Source organism: Aegilops tauschii, chromosome 7 (genome assembly GCF_002575655.3).
Source record: "Aegilops tauschii subsp. strangulata cultivar AL8/78 chromosome 7, Aet v6.0, whole genome shotgun sequence".
NCBI lineage: Eukaryota > Viridiplantae > Streptophyta > Magnoliopsida > Poales > Poaceae > Aegilops > Aegilops tauschii.
In genome coordinates this window covers 389999505-390019400 of record NC_053041.3, presented here as the reverse complement: position 1 = coordinate 390019400, position 19896 = coordinate 389999505, and the positions used below count along the sequence as shown (strand labels likewise).

The window sequence follows — 19896 nt, the reverse complement described above, 5'->3', positions numbered from 1 at the left end:
CATCTTTTGTCACAGCCCCAGATCAGCCCTTGTCTGACTTTGCTTGTTCCTCATGCATCATGTCTAAATTTTGCTTAAACTTGAAATAGGGGTGATCAATCCCTAGCACCCAAAAGAACTCAACTAGGTTCAACTTAAAAACATTTTCAATGAACCCAAATGCCCTTTAGAAAAGTTCATGATTTTTGATAAAGGTAAAAACCTCTGCCAAAAATGATAAACATATTTCTAGGTCATTTTTGGATTTTTGAATTAACTCATATTGTATTTGAATTGGGGCATTTAAATCCTATAAATATTTTAAATGCTCTAATAATTCTGAAACTAGTTGAGGGCTGTTGGAAATATTTTCATAAGTGCCCACAATTTTTATCAAGATTTTACAAAATGAGTTAGTATTTTTACTAATTCAAAATAGATCAAATAAATAGAAAACAGAAACAATTAATGGAAAGAGAGAGAAAGGAGTATTACCTGGCGCTTACCTGGACTGGGCCGGCCCACCTGGCCCATGCCAGTCACCACCCACCTTTGCCAGTAGGCAGAGGGGGGGGGGGGACAGCGCACCGCCGCCGAGCACGCGCCCGCGCCACCTCCTGCTTCCCCGGCCCCTCCTGGCGATGCCACGACGACGCCCCGAAGCTCCTCGCTCCTCTCCCTCACTCTCTGCTCTCTCCCTCGCCCTCTGCTCCCTCTCCCGAGCACACCCGAGCGGAGCTCGTCGACGCCGCTCGCCGTAGCCATGGCCACCGGCCACCCCACGCCTCGCCTCGACGCCCAGAAGGTCCGCCACTCCGTCCTCCGCCCCTCACCAAGCCACGCCCCGCCGAAAGCCCCCGAACGTCCTCACCGAGCTCGTCCCCAACCTCCCGCTGACGAGATCGCCTCTGCCACCCCGACTGCTCCGGTTCTCCCCCGAGCTCGCCGTTCGCTTCTCTGCACTCGCCGTGAGCCACTGATTCTCTCCCCCCCTCACCGTTCTCGCTCTTGTGCACCGTAGCCACCGCACCTTGCTCGCCCGCACGGGCCACCGCTTGTGCTCGTCGCCGACGTATCTCCGGCCACCTATCGGTCCGGCCGTCGTGCTCAGCTCCCTCCCCGCGCCGCGTAGAGCACGTAGGTGCCCCGCACGGGCCACCCTGGCCACCGTAGCGTCGACCCCGAGCTCACCCGAGCTCCGGCGACCGCCAAGATCGACGCCGGTGATGACTCCGGCCATCCCAGGCCCAACCGCTGCCACCACTCGACGCGGACGAGTGCCCGCGTCCCGCAGATGCCCTCCGCCGGCCATTTGGTCGCCGGAGGAGGAATCCCGCAGCCGCCGCCGCGTCTGGCCTCGCCGGCGTCACGACGCCGGTGGGTTTGACCCGCCGACCAGGGGGTTTGACCTCCCCTCTGTCACTGACGCGTGGGCCAACCCCCACTGACACTTTAGTTAGTATTAGTTTAACACTAATTAACTTAGGTTAGTGAGTTAGTCACTGACGTGTGGACCCCACACGTCAGGTTTGACCTGGACGGCGCCTGTTGACCTGCTGAGGTCAGCATGACGCAACGCTGACGCAGTAATAGATTTTCTGGATTTATTATTATTCAGAAAATTCCAGAAAATGCCCTAACTTCTAAAATTCATAGAAATTCAACCGTAGCTCCAAATGAAATGATTTATATATGAAAAATTATCAGAAAAATCCAAAGAATCTGTTTATGGCATCCTCATGCATGTTTGAACAACTTACAGCCACTGTATATGACAATTCAAATAAATGGCATCTGAAATGTCTTATATGGAGTTTGAATTTGAACCTAAGGTTCAAACCAACTCCATTTAATATGTTGCTAGCTGCATTAGCTCAAAACACATTCATATTGCCATGTCGTGATCATGCATCATATTGTGCATTGCATTGATTGTGTTTCCTCTCTGTTGCCGGTGATTGTCCCCTCTCGTTAGCCGTGATTCCGACGATGAGTTCGATGACACCGATGAAGAACTATACCATCTTCAGAAGTGCCAGGCAAGCATAAACCCCTTGTTCATTCCGATACCATCCCACTCTCTCGCTCCTGCTCTCTTACTGCATTAGGACAACAACGATTCAACTGTTACTTGTTGCGGTAGTTGAACCCCTTATCCTCTGCATGACCTGTCATTGCCACAGTAAATAGATGAAACCCACTAGCATGAGTAGGAGTTGTTTGAGCCCTGATGTGCCTACTCATTCATGCTTGTTTGTCATGCCTGCTATTGCTTAGAGTTGTGTCAGGTCTGATTCATCGGGGATGAATTGGAATGGTGATGAACATGTCCTACTGTGTGTGAGCTAAGCGTGTGAACACGATTTGGTAAAGGTAGCGGTGAGAGGCCATGTAGGAGTACATGGTGGGTTGTCTCATTGCAGCCGTCCTCAGGAACGGAGTTCTGTGTTTGTGATCCATGATACAGTTACTACCACGCATTGGGCCCGAAACCAATGGACCCCCTCGGCTTCTTATTCACCCTTGTCCTCTGTCCAGGAGTTGCACGTAGTTTCTGGTGTTTGTAGTAAGCTGGAGGCCGTGGACAGCGCTGACCAAGGGGTGGGCTGTGATGCGGTAGGCTCGTGGCCCGGTGTACCGAGTCGCCCGTTTGGTGACCGGGAACCCTGCACACATCGTTCGGGGCCGTATGTGGAAACCTCGGCCGGACTCCCTGCGGATGGAACCTGAATAGGCGATAAACCTGGACTAGAGACTCGAGTGTTTAGGTAGGCTGTGGCCGACACCCTCGCTGGGCCTCCGCTTGAAGGTTGCCGAGTACATGTCGTGTAAACGGCGGTAAGTGGTGAGAGCGTGTGTGTCGAAGTACACCCCTGCAGGGTTAACATCATCTATTCGAATAGCCGTGTCCGCGGAAATGGACTTCTGGGTTGCCTATAACAGTTCATAGACAAGTGAAAGTGGATACTCTAAAATGCGCAAGATAAGCGTGAGTGCTATGGATGGCGTTCTCGTAGGGAGACGGGAGCGGATCCATAGTGGTGTATTGGTGTGGTGAATTTGTGGACTCGTGTGCGCCACCTCAAAAGAGTTACTTGCAGTCGTAGTTTAGGATAGCCACCGAGTCAAAGCTGGCTTGCTGCAGTTAAACTCCACCACCCCTTTTGTTGATACCGATGCATATGTAGATAGTTCTGATGTAAGTCTTGCTGGGTACATTTGTACTCACGTTTGCTTATTTTATGTTTTGCAGAGAGACGTCAGTCTCGCTAGTAGTTCCGTGTGGACTTCGACGTTTAGCTTGATACCTCAGCTACGATCTTGTGCCCTCAGCAGGATCTAGTAAATAGTCAGGCTTCTCAGACTTTTCATTTGTAGATGTCTGTACTCAGACATGTTAAGCTTCCGCATGTGCTTGACTTGTATGCTCCGAATGTTGGGTCATGAGACCCATGTTTGTAATATCTGGCTCTTCGGAGCCTAATGAATAAATACTCTGAGTCGTAGAGTCTTGTTGTGATGCCATGTTGTATTTGCACATATCGAGCATATTGTGTGTATGATTGAAATGCTTGGTATGTGTGGGATTCGACAATCTAGTTGTTTATCCTTAGCAGCCTCTCTTATGGGGAAATGTAGTCTAGTGCCTCCTTGAGCCATAGTAGTCCGCTACAGCCCGGTCCACCGGAGTCCTGCTAGCCCAGCACTACTGCTCTGGACACTTGACTGGCCGGCATGTGTTTCATATCGTTCCTGTGTCTGTCCCCTCGGGGAAATGTCACGCGGTGACATCCGGAGTCCTGCCTAGCCTGCTACAGCCCGGGTTCCCGGAGTCCTGTTAGCCCAGTGCTACAGCCCGGACTCTCACGCTGCTGACCGACACGTTCGATGTTGATTCACGTATGCCTGTCCCCATACGTTAGTGCCGCTTTGGGTTCACGACTAGCCATGTCGGCCCGGGTTCTCTGTCATATGGATGCTAGCGACATTGTCATATACGCGAGCCAAAAGGCGCAAACGGTCCCGGGCCATGGTATGGCGACACCCGTGGGAGTACCGTGCGTGAGGCCGCAAAGTGATATGAGGTGTTACAGGCTAGATCGGTGTGACTTGGAATCGGGGTCCCGACAGCGTTGGTATCAGAGCCTGACTGCCTGTAGGTTTACCAAGCCAAACTGGTCGAAGTTGAGTCTAGAAATGCTTTAGTTATATAAGGGAATTGATTGTGGAAGGGAACGTAAGGCTCTTTTTACTCCTTTACCTTATGCCCTTCTGATCTGAGTCACCCTCTTCTCTTCTACGGGGATTAAGGACTAGGCCTTCTCATCTTTCTATCAGGATCACGTGTTACTAATCCGTAGACTCGTAGGATTGATGGTCTCAAGCCCCAGTTCAGTTTCTACTACTTCCGTGTGTTCATAGTTGGTCTCGGAACCTTGATATTGTGCTTCTAAGTGGTTATGCCACCATTCTTGCAGGATGTCTCAAATCCTTTGAGCATTTACAGCCGTTATGCTGTCCGAGTCATCCCAGGTTTCTAAACAGTCTGATGCATTTGCAAATTCCTTCCTCCCGTACCTGATGTCCTTCTGGGCCGGATTAAGCACACTAATCGGTCTGTTGAGGTACCCCGTTACCTCGTCGTGTATGTTGGAGTTATTATTATGACCCTAGGTGTCTTAGAGGACCACTTAGTAATCTAGCAATGCTTGCATCCCCAGTGTGATGATTCTGGCCACTATTCTCGAAAGCATCCCGTGATGCCATTTAGTTAGTAGGTATTCTATTCCCGGGTTTCTAAACTCGAGATTCACTCCACTTACCTCCTGTTGATAGTGTTTGCTCGTTCCTTTAGGATATTAGTAACCTTTGTGATAGTCCTCGAGGTTCATGGTATATCCTTCTTCCAAATATCATGAACTGCTTATGGAAGAAGTTCCTCGCGGAACCGAAAGATCACAACTAGAGTGCTCTTGAGGAGTACTCCATTCATATTGTGACTCTGCCAGTCCTTCCTCCTCTGCATGGGTTATCCGGAAGAAATATGTTGAATTTGTTCGACATACTAATTCATGCATCCACAACTCAGAAAAACATATGTTCCTTTGAGTTGTCTCTCTTTAGTTATTTTCTGGCCCTCGTCTATCAATTGATAGTCAGGAGTAATTGTGCATTTGTGTTATCGATGCCTATTATTCTTGTGGTCTGTCAAGCCATTCTAATCCGGAATGACTAGGAGAAACAAACTCCAGTACCTCGTCCATCTCTGGGATTGGGTCAAAGTAGTTGTATTCCGCAGATCAAATGCCCAACCAGCTTTTGTTCTGTTCTACCTACGAGTATTACCCTCTTTATGTCAGGAATGTCATGAGGATTGCACCAACCCTTATGAATTCTTGTTGCAGTGATACTTCTGGCCATCGTTACCAGTCCTTATTTCCGGTGCACTCTTCGATCAATGAGTTAGGATAGTGTCAGTCCTTGCTTATTCGGTCAATCGTCTTGCCCTGAAAAGCAAGATTGTTCTCGAGCTTAGCAACATATCGGTGGTGCGTGATTTCCCGAATATCTTCTCGGAAGTATCACCAGGTTGTCACCTGACCGCTATGTTGAATTCGTGATCAAGTTGGTTTCCTGTAAACTACCCCTTCTCCAAGAATCCGTGTTGGATACCCCTTAGCTAGTTGGTCAAGCTAAACAACAACTTGGAGAGTTGGAAGATAAAAGCTTATCTGACTTAGTTTATCACTAAGGGATATCTTTTTGTGTGTGTTGAAGATAGATGATATCTTCATCGATTGGTCCCTGTGATCAGTTGTTGGACCTATTCTCATATTAAGACTTTGATTTGAGTATGGGCTATCATCAAGTCAAATCAGAACCAACGATGTTCATAATGTTGTCTTACTCGTGGTTGATCCCTCGAGCATACACCATTATATCTTTTGGGTCTGATCAATGCTATCACTTGTTCATATAATTATGGAATTCCATCTCCATGGAAACCTGGATGAAATGTTGTTGAGCCCATCAGCAACACTGCTACCTTCTCCATGACTCGTGTTGAACATCCAGCTAGTATTGGAAACTTTATAAGCATTATCTTCGTGATCCGTTCATGAAGCATATGTTGGATGAAAGAAGTGACTTACTCTAATCCATGTGCATTAGATGCAAGTTGCCGCTGTGAATTCGAGAAAGTTTGTTTTGCCTCCTCTGGAATCATCCCAAGTCAGTCATGCATATGTGCGAAGTATACCGCGGTTTGGAGACTTGCAACCTTCACTCTATATGTATCCCTAGCACACCAAGCCATTGATTGATTTGTTCAAGGAGAAGGAGTTCCTTCATAAGAGCTAATCCGGACTTATCAAAGGACTTCGATATCCTCGTTGATGGTTCCCAACCAGAACTCGGTAGTGTTTTATTATAAGACTACCATGTGATCATGCTTGTCTGGGACAACGTGCTCACATGTATGTAGCAGAACCAGCTCATGTTTTGGAGCTTGCTATCGTAGTTCATCCCCTGAGAATCTCGCAACGTCATCTCGTTGATTTGTGTTGCAAACCTTCATTTTTCTTCCTAGACTTGACGAGTCTGGAATATTCTGACACCAACCAGATCTAAATCTCAGGCAGACATGATGGTTGGAACATTCTCCAAGAATTATAATATTGCCCTCTCGATAACCGGTAAAGTGGATGTCGTGGCCAACACATCCAGCCGGAAGGCCTATTATTGTAGTATCTTGATTGAGGAAGTTGGCCACCTCCCCATAAGGATTTCTTAGGAATTATTCCGCTAGTTATTCAGTATGGATTCCTGCGCTCCCGAAGTCCGACCTACTACTTGATGTTCAAGATTCCAAACCACATCTAATGGGTTACGCTAGAACATCAAGGAGAACATTAGAAGCGGAGTGCTAAATGTCTCTCGGTCGATCATCCAGATTTTGCTCCCTTGGCTTCGCTAAGGTGAAATCTGAGAAAGTGTTGTCCTCCTTTGCACCTGCATCCTCCATCACCGTTCATCATGGTAGTATGATGTGTTGCCAGGATCCTCGACACGGATGTTGGTAAAACCTTCATGAATATGGAAATGCTCAAGTTCTTGAGAGCACGCACAAGCACTAGGTGTTATCATCAGCACTAACTAGAATTGCTCCCAGTTTCCTTCGGTTATGCTAAACCTTTCAAACAGTAGATTCACTCTCTACTGTTGAGCTTCTCCCCAGTTACTAGAATCATTCCTAGCATTTGCATTTTTTGTTCCCAGCTTGCACCGTCATTGTGCCATCCTACCTTGGATTACCCTTCCCAGTAATTACTGATAAGGACCATCTTCGAAAGTGGTCCCACCAGGGGTTCCGACCATTTCCGGTGATAAGCAAATCACCCCTTGTGTTGTCTTCAACAAGGTAGTCCACATCGTCCATCCTAGCCCGAGTGTGTCGTTCTCCCGAACTCCCTCGAACGATCGTTTGTGATTGCCTTAGGCTGGCATTAAGAGTTTCAATGGTATTTATATCAAAAGTAATTCCTTTTGCCACTTAAGGGAATATTTCTACAAATCACCTTCCCTAAGGTGCCTCTATGGAATCATGGCAATTATCTCCTCGCTACTTTGAAACCATGCACCGTCTTATTCAGCGTGGAATTGTGCTTATCAACTTGAATCTTCGTTCTCTGTTTCACTTCATCCCTCTCTCGATGTATGTGTTGAGTCTCAGCTCAAGAGATACTCAACGTCGCATTCCGTGAGTTGATCGTGAGTTGCTCGATCTTTAAGGAGATCGATTTCTATAGAGTTTTCCCTTGTCGTCATCGTGTTGGATGAAGATCTCGAAAGCAAAGACGTCAACATTAATTGAAGCAACGGATCAACATCTTCGCGAAGAGCAATTGGATCATGAAGATGGTGTTAGCTTGTACCCTCTGTCTTCTTACCTCACGTCTTGAATCTCGGGACGAGATTCTTGTTTAGTGGGGGTGAGCTGTCACAGCCCCAGATCAGCCCTTGTCTGACTTTGCTTGTTCCTCATGCATCATGTCTAAATTTTGCTTAAACTTGAAATAGGGGTGATCAATCCCTAGCACCCAAAAGAACTCAACTAGGTTCAACTTAAAAACATTTTCAATGAACCCAAATGCCCTTTAGAAAAGTTCATGATTTTTGATAAAGGTAAAAACCTTTGCCAAAAATGATAAACATATTTCTAGGTCATTTTTGGATTTTTGAATTAACTCATATTGTATTTGAATTGGGGCATTTAAATCCTATAAATATTTTAAATGCTCTAATAATTCTGAAACTAGTTGAGGGCTGTTGGAAATATTTTCATAAGTGCCCACAATTTTTATCAGGATTTTACAAAATGAGTTAGTATTTTTACTAATTCAAAATAGATCAAATAAATAGAAAACAGAAACAATTAAAGGAAAGAGAGAGAAAGGAGTATTACCTGGCGCTTACCTGGACTGGGCCGGCCCACCTGGCCCATGCCAGTCACCACCCACCTTTGCCAGTAGGCAGAGGGGGGGGACAGCGCACCGCCGCCGAGCACGCGCCCGCGCCACCTCCTGCTTCCCCGGCCCCTCCTGGCGATGCCACGACGACGCCCCGAAGCTCCTCGCTCCTCTCCCTCACTCTCTGCTCTCTCCCTCGCCCTCTGCTCCCTCTCCCGAGCACACCCGAGCGGAGCTCGTCGACGCCGCTCGCCGTAGCCATGGCCACCGGCCACCCCACGCCTCGCCTCGACGCCCAGAAGGTCCGCCACTCCGTCCTCCGCCCCTCACCAAGCCACGCCCCGCCGAAAGCCCCCGAACGTCCTCACCGAGCTCGTCCCCAACCTCCCGCCGACGAGATCGCCTCCGCCACCCCGACTGCTCCGGTTCTCCCCCGAGCTCGCCGTTCGCTTCTCTGCACTCGCCGTGAGCCACTGATTCTCTCCCCCCTCACCGTTCTCGCTCTTGTGCACCGTAGCCACCGCACCTTGCTCGCCCGCACGGGCCACCGCTTGTGCTCGTCGCCGACGTATCTCCGGCCACCTATCGGTCCGGCCGTCGTGCTCAGCTCCCTCCCCGCGCCGCGTAGAGCACGTAGGTGCCCCGCACGGGCCACCCTGGCCACCGTAGCGTCGACCCCGAGCTCACCCGAGCTCCGGCGACCGCCAAGATCGACGCCGGTGATGACTCCGGCCATCCCAGGCCCAACCACTGCCACCACTCGACGCGGACGAGTGCCCGCGTCCCGCAGATGCCCTCCGCCGGCCATTTGGTCGCCGGAGGAGGAATCCCGCAGCCGCCGCCGCGTCTGGCCTCGCCGGCGTCACGACGCCGGTGGGTTTGACCCGCCGACCAGGGGGTTTGACCTCCCCTCTGTCACTGACGCGTGGGCCAACCCCCACTGACACTTTAGTTAGTATTAGTTTAACACTAATTAACTTAGGTTAGTGAGTTAGTCACTGACGTGTGGACCCCACACGTCAGGTTTGACCTGGACGGCGCCTGTTGACCTGCTGAGGTCAGCATGACGCAACGCTGACGCAGTAATAGATTTTCTGGATTTATTATTATTCAGAAAATTCCAGAAAATGCCCTAACTTCTAAAATTCATAGAAATTCAACCGTAGCTCCAAATGAAATGATTTATATATGAAAAATTATCAGAAAAATCCAAAGAATCTGTTTATGGCATCCTCATGCATGTTTGAACAACTTACAGCCACTGTATATGACAATTCAAATAAATGGCATCTGAAATGTCTTATATGGAGTTTGAATTTGAACCTAAGGTTCAAACCAACTCCATTTAATATGTTGCTAGCTGCATTAGCTCAAAACACATTCATATTGCCATGTCATGATCATGCATCATATTGTGCATTGCATTGATTGTGTTTCCTCTCTGTTGCCGGTGATTGTCCCCTCTCGTTAGCCGTGATTCCGACGATGAGTTCGATGACACCGATGAAGAACTATACCATCTTCAGAAGTGCCAGGCAAGCATAAACCCCTTGTTCATTCCGATACCATCCCACTCTCTCGCTCCTGCTCTCTTACTGCATTAGGACAACAACGATTCAACTGTTACTTGTTGCGGTAGTTGAACCCCTTATCCTCTGCATGACCTGTCATTGCCACAGTAAATAGATGAAACCCACTAGCATGAGTAGGAGTTGTTTGAGCCCTGATGTGCCTACTCATTCATGCTTGTTTGTCATGCCTGCTATTGCTTAGAGTTGTGTCAGGTCTGATTCATCGGGGATGAATTGGAATGGTGATGAACATGTCCTACTGTGTGTGAGCTAAGCGTGTGAACACGATTTGGTAAAGGTAGCGGTGAGAGGCCATGTAGGAGTACATGGTGGGTTGTCTCATTGCAGCCGTCCTCAGGAACGGAGTTCTGTGTTTGTGATCCATGATACAGTTACTACCACGCATTGGGCCCGAAACCAATGGACCCCCTCGGCTTCTTATTCACCCTTGTCCTCTGTCCAGGAGTTGCACGTAGTTTCTGGTGTTTGTAGTAAGCTGGAGGCCGTGGACAGCGCTGACCAAGGGGTGGGCTGTGATGCGGTAGGCTCGTGGCCCGGTGTACCGAGTCGCCCGTTTGGTGACCGGGAACCCTGCACACATCGTTCGGGGCCGTATGTGGAAACCTCGGCCGGACTCCCTGCGGATGGAACCTGAATAGGCGATAAACCTGGACTAGAGACTCGAGTGTTTAGGTAGGCTGTGGCCGACACCCTCGCTGGGCCTCCGCTTGAAGGTTGCCGAGTACATGTCGTGTAAACGGCGGTAAGTGGTGAGAGCGTGTGTGTCGAAGTACACCCCTGCAGGGTTAACATCATCTATTCGAATAGCCGTGTCCGCGGAAATGGACTTCTGGGTTGCCTATAACAGTTCATAGACAAGTGAAAGTGGATACTCTAAAATGCGCAAGATAAGCGTGAGTGCTATGGATGGCGTTCTCGTAGGGAGACGGGAGCGGATCCATAGTGGTGTATTGGTGTGGTGAATTTGTGGACTCGTGTGCGCCACCTCAAAAGAGTTACTTGCAGTCGTAGTTTAGGATAGCCACCGAGTCAAAGCTGGCTTGCTGCAGTTAAACTCCACCACCCCTTTTGTTGATACCGATGCATATGTAGATAGTTCTGATGTAAGTCTTGCTGGGTACATTTGTACTCACGTTTGCTTATTTTATGTTTTGCAGAGAGACGTCAGTCTCGCTAGTAGTTCCGTGTGGACTTCGACGTTTAGCTTGATACCTCAGCTACGATCTTGTGCCCTCAGCAGGATCTAGTAAATAGTCAGGCTTCTCAGACTTTTCATTTGTAGATGTCTGTACTCAGACATGTTAAGCTTCCGCATGTGCTTGACTTGTATGCTCCGAATGTTGGGTCATGAGACCCATGTTTGTAATATCTGGCTCTTCGGAGCCTAATGAATAAATACTCTGAGTCGTAGAGTCTTGTTGTGATGCCATGTTGTATTTGCACATATCGAGCATATTGTGTGTATGATTGAAATGCTTGGTATGTGTGGGATTCGACAATCTAGTTGTTTATCCTTAGCAGCCTCTCTTATGGGGAAATGTAGTCTAGTGCCTCCTTGAGCCATAGTAGTCCGCTACAGCCCGGTCCACCGGAGTCCTGCTAGCCCAGCACTACTGCTCTGGACACTTGACTGGCCGGCATGTGTTTCATATCGTTCCTGTGTCTGTCCCCTCGGGGAAATGTCACGCGGTGACATCCGGAGTCCTGCCTAGCCTGCTACAGCCCGGGTTCCCGGAGTCCTGTTAGCCCAGTGCTACAGCCCGGACTCTCACGCTGCTGACCGACACGTTCGATGTTGATTCACGTATGCCTGTCCCCATACGTTAGTGCCGCTTTGGGTTCACGACTAGCCATGTCGGCCCGGGTTCTCTGTCATATGGATGCTAGCGACATTGTCATATACGCGAGCCAAAAGGCGCAAACGGTCCCGGGCCATGGTATGGCGACACCCGTGGGAGTACCGTGCGTGAGGCCGCAAAGTGATATGAGGTGTTACAGGCTAGATCGGTGTGACTTGGAATCGGGGTCCCGACATCTTTGTCTTGTGCTTCAGGTCGCCGATCTCGCTGACGCTGGCGGCGGCGGACGCCGCCTCCGCTGAGGGCGCCGTGTTCTGGAGGAGCCGATCCGGCACCGTTGACCAGGACGAGGAGGATGCGCCGGTGGATCCGGACCTTGGTCTGGACCCGGCCGATGCCGAGGGCCTGGCTTGGCGGGACCGGAACCGGGCCGAGGCGGAGCTGGAGGCGGCGTCGACCCAGGCCTGGGTCAGCGCCGCGATGGCGTGGGCGCAAGCCGGTAGGAGCCGGCATGGCCGGAGATGCCAGCGGGGACGATGGCGGCGACGATGATTTTCATACCGTCGTCGGAGATGGAGCACGGCCCAGGCGGCCGTGCGGACGTGAAGGACCTCAACCGGGAGGTCGTGGTCGTCGAGGATGGCCCCCACCGCGGACCGACGAGGTCGACCGGGTGGGGGCCGATGGAGGCGGCTGCGACACCGTCTTGGAGGAGGCGGTGCGGACGGTGTCGGAGGGAGCATCCCGGACGCCGGCGAGCGAGGCGCCGCCGGTGATGGAGCCTCAAGCCGCTCCGCCCATCGAGTCGGCATCGGTGCCGGAGAGGGCGCTGGAGAAAGAGCCGGCTTCAGGGGAGGCGGCCGGAGGATAGCATGCCCTGGTGCTCAGGTTTGGAGGGCGCCGGGTCGCCGAGCCGCGGCCGTCGCGGAGCGGGACCAGCGAGGTCCCCTTCGGACCTCCGACCCAGGAAGAGGCGGCGATGGCCACCGTGACCCGCCGCGTGCGGGGGCGGACGAACCAGATCCAGGCCTTCGCTCAGGCCGAGGTCGAGGCGACGCAGGAGCTGCAGCGCGCCGTCTTCGTAAGTTTTCATTTGCGTTCTGCTTTTCTTTTTCATTGTTTTCTTCTTCGTGGGGGCGCGCCAGCGCACCCACTGGGTGTAGCCCCCGAGATTCGGGCCAACTGCGTAGCAGTTGGGTCGAATCTTATCTTGCTGTCTTGCACTGATCGTTGCCTTTCGCAGCAACTGGACTCCTACCGGGTCACTGTCTTCAACCGGCTCCTTGAGACGCACCGGCGTCTCAAGGAGAGGCTCGCCGCCAAGGAGGAGGAGCTCCGCGTCGCGGCAGGTACTTTTCTTTCATGATCTTTTCTAGTGGGGGCGCGCTAGCGCACCCACTGGGTGTAGACCCCGAGATTCGGGCCAACTGCATAGCAGTCGGGTTGAATATTAAAATAGTACTTTGTTGCTGAGTTGTCCTTCTGCAGCCGAGGTGCTGTCTTGGAGGACCCGGCTGATTCGGGCCTGTTTTCACTATGACCGGCATGTCGCAGACATCGGCCGGCTCGGGGCCGAGGTGGAGAAGGCGAAGGAGGAGGCGACGGGAGCCCGGCAGGCGCTCGACGAAGCCAGCCGGCTGTGGGAGCAGCTGGCAGGAGACAAGAGCTGTCTCGAGGCTGAGGTGGAGTGCATCAAGGCGGAGGCCGCCAAGGTCGTGGAGGCGCAGCAAGCCCTTGCCGAGGCGGACCAGCAACGCGGTAAGCTGGCCGACGACAAGGGGCAGCTCCAGACCGAGGTGGAGCGCCTGAAGGTGCTGGTGGCCACGACGGAGGAGACCCGGCAGGGGGAGACCCGGCTCCGCGAGGAGGCCGTGAAGGCGGTCGAGGACAAGGACGCCGAGCTGAAGGCGGCCCTTGCCAAGGTCGCCGACTTGGAGAAGGCGCTGGAGGAGCGTGACCGCACTATTGCCCGGGAGCGGCGCGGTACGTTGCTCGAAGCGCAGCACCTGGAAGAGTCCTTCTCCAGTAAGTGCTTTCCTTTGGTTTTGTTGTTGTCGGGTTGGGACTCCGGCTCTTCTTCCTTAGTAATTTCCTTCTGACTTGCTTTCCTTCTTGGCAGGCGCCTTCCCGTGGACACGCCAGCTGGCGGAGGAGGCGGTCCGCTTTCAGCGCGACCCGCAAGGGATCGTCGGCTCCGGGACAGACCCGCGGGTGGCCTGGACCTTCCCGGAGATCGTGGCCGCCGCCGAGGCCCGTCTGCGATTCTTGAGCGAGCTGATGGGGCAGCTCTCTCAGGCCGGCGCAGCGATGACGGCGGCCCTCTGGCCGGGTGCTGTCGCACCGACCAGTTCACGCGGCTGGCGCGGTGGTTGGAGGCGAGCCCAGACCGCCTCCACGAGTGGCGGGTTTCCGCCACTTGTGCCGGCGCCGAGATGGCGCTCCGGTTCATGGTGTCGTGGCATCCGGACTTGGCGCTGGATGCGTTGATGGGCCAGCGAGCCGGCTCGGAGAGCCAGCTGCAGGTGGAAGCCGGACGGATCGCCGCCCGAGCCAGCTACATCGTTGGGTTCTCCTTCCATGACGAGTTCCCGCAGGAGCGGGCGGAGGATGGCGGGGTCGTTCCTGCCGACGACTACGGCCTGCTTCTGGATGACCCATAGGGCATCTCCGAGGAGACGGACATCTACCGCGACGCGGACGCCGGGGAGGAGGATACCGACAACTCCGCGGACCGGGGGCTGCGCGCTCTGGCGGAGGCGATGCCTGATTTTTTAACTTCATAAAAAATTTCTGCTAGGTAGCAGGTCCACCCACCCACTGGGGGTTGACTGGGTGTAATGAACTCTGGCCTTGGGCCTGTTTGAATTTATGATGTATGAGCTGCATGAATGTCTGCGCCTTTGCTTCTCGTTTTTGGAGCCATTTTCTTGCAACCTTCCCCCTTTGCCCCCCCCCCCCGCCGTGAGTCTGACGGCCGAGGCTCCGGTCCGTGACAAGGGGTTCGACTTTTGAGAGGAGCGTACAGTACCTGGGCTTTCGAAACGTTGAGCGTGAGCGAAACACCCACTAGTCTGGCTGGCGGCAACCCGGCGAGCAGGGTTGGCGAGCAGCTGGTCGTGCGGGAACTTAAAGTGGTGAGGTCGGGTCGAGCGATCCGGCGGTATGCAGAAACTTCGTCGATGCCTGCGCTTTTGCATTTCGTCTTTAGAGTCGTTTTCTTGCAACTTTGGGCTTCCCCCCTCCCCCCCCCCCCCCCCCGCGAGTCTGACGACCGAGGCTCCGGTCCGTGACAAGGGGTTCGGCCTTTGAGAGGAGCGTTCAATACTTAGTCTTTCAAAACGTTGAGCACGAGCCAAACACCCACTGGGCCGGCTGGCGGCAATCCAGCGGGGCCGGGTTGGCAAGCAGCCGGTCGTGCGGCAACTTAAAGTGGCAGGGCCGAGTTGGGCGACCCGGCGGTTCTTGACTTAGTGTTCGTGGCGCGCTGGTGCTTTGGACTCATGTGCTTGCCAGCCGATAGCCGAAGCCGGATTTGCAGCTGAGGGCGAAGCGAGAAGCTATGGTTATCCAATGCGTTTGAGAACCGCTAAGAAAAACGACGGGTGGCTAAGCCGTCCAGCCCCCGAGCCCCCGGGTCGAGCGAGTCGACCCGGTGGCCGGGTTTGGCTTAAGAGTAAAGTAGTGCACAAATGTAGGAGACACAATAGCTTGGTCGCAAAAGGGGCAGCCCCCGAGCGTCGTTCGGGGACCCCATAGTTTCAGACGGTTACAAAAGGCAGTGATACATACGTGTACTCGGCTAACTGTAAAATGGGCGGAGGAGCTCTGCATTCCATGGCCGGGTTGTTTCTTCGCCGGCGGTGTCCCTCTTGCGCTTGTTGGTCTTGTGGGCGCCGATGAGGTAGTATGCGTTGCGGTCGCATAAGGCCTTGCTGATGATGAAGGGGCCCTCCCATGGGGAGGACAACTTGTGTTGGCCAGTCTGCTCTTGGATGAGTCGGAGGACGAGGTCTCCCTCTCAGAAAGCGAGGGGCTTGATCTTCTTGCTGTGGTAATGCCTCAGACCTTGCTGGTAGATGGCTGAGCGACTGAGCGCTAGGAGACGTGCTTCTTTGAGCAGGTCGACGCCGTCTTCGCGGGCTTCCTTTGCTTCGGCTTCCGTGTACATCGTGACGCGCAGTGAGTCGAACTCGACGTTGGTCGGGGTGACGGCTTCTGCTCCATAGATGAGGAAGAACGGGGTGAACCCGGTCGATCTATTTGGCGTGGTGCGGAGACTCCAGAGGACGGCGGGCAACTCGTCAAGCCAACTGCAGGGTGAACGGATGAGCGGCTCGACGAGTCGCGGCTTGATGCCGGATAGGATGAGGCCGTTGGCCCGCTCGACCTGGCCATTGGACTGTGGATGTGCAACGGAAGCCAGGTCGAGGCGGATGCCGGAGACGGAGCGGTACTGTGCGAGCGAACCCTTGGCGAAGTAGGTGCCGTTGTCCGTGATGATGTTGTTCGGCATGCCGTAATGCACCGCGATGTCCTTGATAAATCAAACGACCGTCGAACCGTCCACCTTCTTGATTGGCCTTGCCTCGATCCACTTGGTGAACTTTTCCACCACCACCCGCAAATGCGTCATGCTGCCTCGAGCGGTCTTGAAGGGTCCCACCATGTCGAGTCCCCAGACCGCGAAGGGCCAGGCGATCGGGATGGTCTGGAGTGCCGACGCCGGCTGGTGGCTGCGCTTGCTGAAGCGTTGGCACCCCTCACACTTGAGGATGAGCGACTCTGCGTCTTCGAGGGCCGTGGGCCAGTAGAAACCATGGCGGAAAGCCTTGGCCACCAGGGACCGCGAGGCGGCGTGGTGCCCGCACTCGCCCTGGTGTATGTTGAGGAGGATTTCAATGCCCTTGTCCTGCTCGAGGCAGCGTTGGAACACGCCGGTGGAGCTCCGCTTGACGAGCTTGTTGTTGATGATGTTGTAGGCGGACGCTCGGCGCTGCACTTGCCGGACTTCGGTCTCGTCCATGGGAAGGATCCCGTTTTCCATGAACTCCGACATGGGCAGGGCCCAGGATGGTGCCGCGACCCCGGCGAGGACGGCCATCACGATGGGTTCCGGGGTGGCAGCCCCCGAGCCGGGTTCAGCGGCCCCTGGGGCGGGTTGGGGTGTGGTCGGGCTGGCTGGAGCAGTCCCTGGGCCGAGTCGAAGCGCGGCTAGGTCGGTTGGAGCAGTCCCCGGGCCGGGTTGAGGCGTGGCCGGGTTGGTTGGAGCAGTCCTCGGGCCGGGTTGAGGCGCGGCCGGGTCGGTTGGTGCAGTCCCCGGGCCAGGTTGAGGTGCGGCCGGGTCGGTTGGAGCAGTCCCCAGGGCGGGTTGAGGCGCGGCCGGGTCGGTTGGTGCAGTCCCCGGGCCGGGTTGAGGCGCGGCCGGGTCGGTTGGTGCAGTCCCCGGGCCGGGTTGAGGTGTGGCCGGGTTGTCTGGGACATGGATGGACTCGGAGTCCGGAGACGGCTTGATGGACGGCTTGTGCGGATGCTCGAGGGAGACGCCGGACGGAATGTACTGCCAGGATGAGGCGATCTTGGCGAGCGTGTCGGCCACTTCATTCTCTGCGCGCGGGACGTGGAGGAACTCGCAGCCAACGAAGAATCCGAATAGCTTCTGGACGAGGAAGCGGTAGCTCGCCATGTTGGAGTCGTGGGCGTCCCACTCGCCGGAGCTCTGCTGCACCACCAGGTCCGAGTCGCCGTAGCACAAGATGCGCTGGATGCCGAGTTCCTTGGCAAGCCGGAAGCCGTGCACAAGGGCTTCATGCTCGGCGACGTTGTTGGAGGCGGCGAAGTGGATCTGTAGCGCGTACTGGAGCCGGTCGCCCTTGGGGGAGGACAGCATGATGCCGGCCCCTAGGCCGAGTCGCATCTTTGAGCCATCGAAGTGCATGTGCCAGTGCGTCGAGTCTGGCGGCGGCGGCAGGTACTGGGTCTCGGTCCAGTCGATGAGGAAGTCGGCCAAAGCCTGGGACTTGATCGTGGTGCGGGGCTCGTAGAGGATGGTGTGGTCGGCTAGCTCGAGCGCCCACTTGGCGACCCGGCCAGAGGCATCCCGGCACCCGATGATCTCGCCGAGAGGGGCCGTGCTGACCACGGTGATGACATGCTCTTGGAAGTACTGCTTCAGCTTCTTGGCTATGAAGTACACGCCGTAACACATTTTCTGGTATTGCGGGTAGTTCTGCTTCGAGGCGTAGAGCACCTCGCTCAGGTAGTAGATAGGACGTGATACGTCTCCAACGTATCTATAATTTTTTATTGCTCCATGCTATTATATATTCTGTTTTGGATGTTTAATGGGCTTATTTATACACTTTTATATTATTTTTGGGACTAACCTATTAACCCAAGGCCCAGTGCAAATTGCTGTTTTTTTGCCTATTTCAGTGTTTCGTAGAAAAAGAATATCAAACGGAGTCCAAACGGAATGAAACCTTCGGGAGCGTGATTTTTGGAACAAACGTGATCCGGAGGACTTGGAGTGGACGTCAAGCAATCAACGAGGAGGCCACGAGGCAGGGGGGTGCGCCTACCCCCTGGGCGCGCCCTCCACCCTCGTGGGCCCCTTGTGGCTCAACCGACCTACTTCTCCTCCTATATATACCTACGTACCCAGAAACCATCAAGGAGCACGACGAAAACCTAATTCCACCGCCGCAACCTTCTGTACCCGTGAGATCCCATCTTGGGGCCTTTTCCGGCGCTCCGCCGGAGGGGGAATCGATCACGGAGGGCTTCTACATCAGCACCATAGCCTCTCCGATGATGTGTGAGTAGTTTACCATAGACCTTCGGGTCCATAGTTATTAGCTAGATGGCTTCTTCTCTCTCTTTGGATCTCAATACAAAGTTCTCCTCGATCTTCTTGGAGATCTATTCGATGTAACTCTTTTTGCGGTGTATTTGTCAAGATCCGATGAATTGTGGGTTTACGATCAAGATTATCTATGAACAATATTTGAATCTTCTCTGAATTATTTTATGTATGATGGGTTATCTTTGCAAGTCTCTTCGAATTATCAGTTTGGTTTGGCCTACTAGATTGATCTTTCTTGCAATGGGAGAAGTTCTTAGCTATGGGTTCAATCATGCGGTGCTCGATCCCAGTGACAGTAGGGGAAACGACACGTATTGTATTGTTGCCATCGAGGATAAAAATATGGGGTTTATATCATATTGGATGAGTTTATCCCTCTACATCATGTCATCTTACCTAATGCGTTACTCTGTTCTTGTGAACTTAATACTCTAGATGCACGCTGGATAGCGGTCGATGTGTGGAGTAATAGTAGTAGATGCAGGCAGGAGTCGGTCTACTTTTCGCGGACGTGATGCCTATATGCATGATCATGCCTAGATATTCTCATAATTATGCACTTTTCTATCAATTGCTCGATAGTAATTTGTTCACCCACCGTAATACTTATGCTATCTTGAGAGAAGCCACTAGTGAAACCTATGGCCCCGGGTCTATTTTCCATCATATTAATCTCCCATCAACGAGCTATTTCTGTCGCCGTTTATTTTGCTTTCTTTACTTTTAGTCTTTATTATAAAAATACCAAAAATATTATCTTATCATCTCTATCAGATCTCATTTTTGCAAGTGGCTGTGAAGGGATTGACAACCCCTTTATCGCGTTGGTTGCAAGGTTCTTATTTGTTTGTGTAGGTACGAGGGACCTGCGTGTGGCCTCCTACTGGATTGATACCTTGGTTCTCAAGAACTGAGGGAAATACTTACGCTACTTTGCTGTATCACCATTTCCTCTTCAAGGGAAAACCAACGCAATGCTCAAGAGGTAGCAAGAAGGATTTCTGGCGCTGTTGCCGGGGAGTCTACGCACAAGTCAAGACATACCAAGTACCCATCACAAACTCTTATCCCTCGCATTACATTATTTGCCATTTGCCTATCGTTTTCCTCTCTCCCACATCACCCTTGCCGTTTTATTCGCCCTTCTTCTGTTCGTCTTTTTGTTTGCCTTGATGTCTTACTTGGCTCGTTTGCTC

General features: G+C 52.9%; 2 protein-coding genes across 2 annotated transcripts; both read right to left on the bottom strand.

The window, feature by feature from the left end:
- Positions 1-15856: 15856 nt before the first annotated feature.
- On the bottom strand, positions 15857-16351 carry LOC141027195 (uncharacterized). Its single transcript, XM_073504174.1, has one exon. It carries the CDS (start codon positions 16349-16351, stop codon positions 15857-15859), a length of 495 nt encoding a protein of 164 aa, XP_073360275.1.
- A 30-nt stretch (positions 16352-16381) lies between these two features.
- LOC141027194 (uncharacterized) lies at positions 16382-18043 on the bottom strand. Its single transcript, XM_073504173.1, has 4 exons — positions 17672-18043; positions 17318-17611; positions 16683-16831; positions 16382-16580 (listed from the first exon to the last, which is right to left on the bottom strand). Exons 1-4 carry the CDS (start codon positions 18041-18043, stop codon positions 16382-16384), a joined length of 1014 nt encoding a protein of 337 aa, XP_073360274.1.
- Between the last annotated feature and the right edge of the window lie 1853 nt (positions 18044-19896).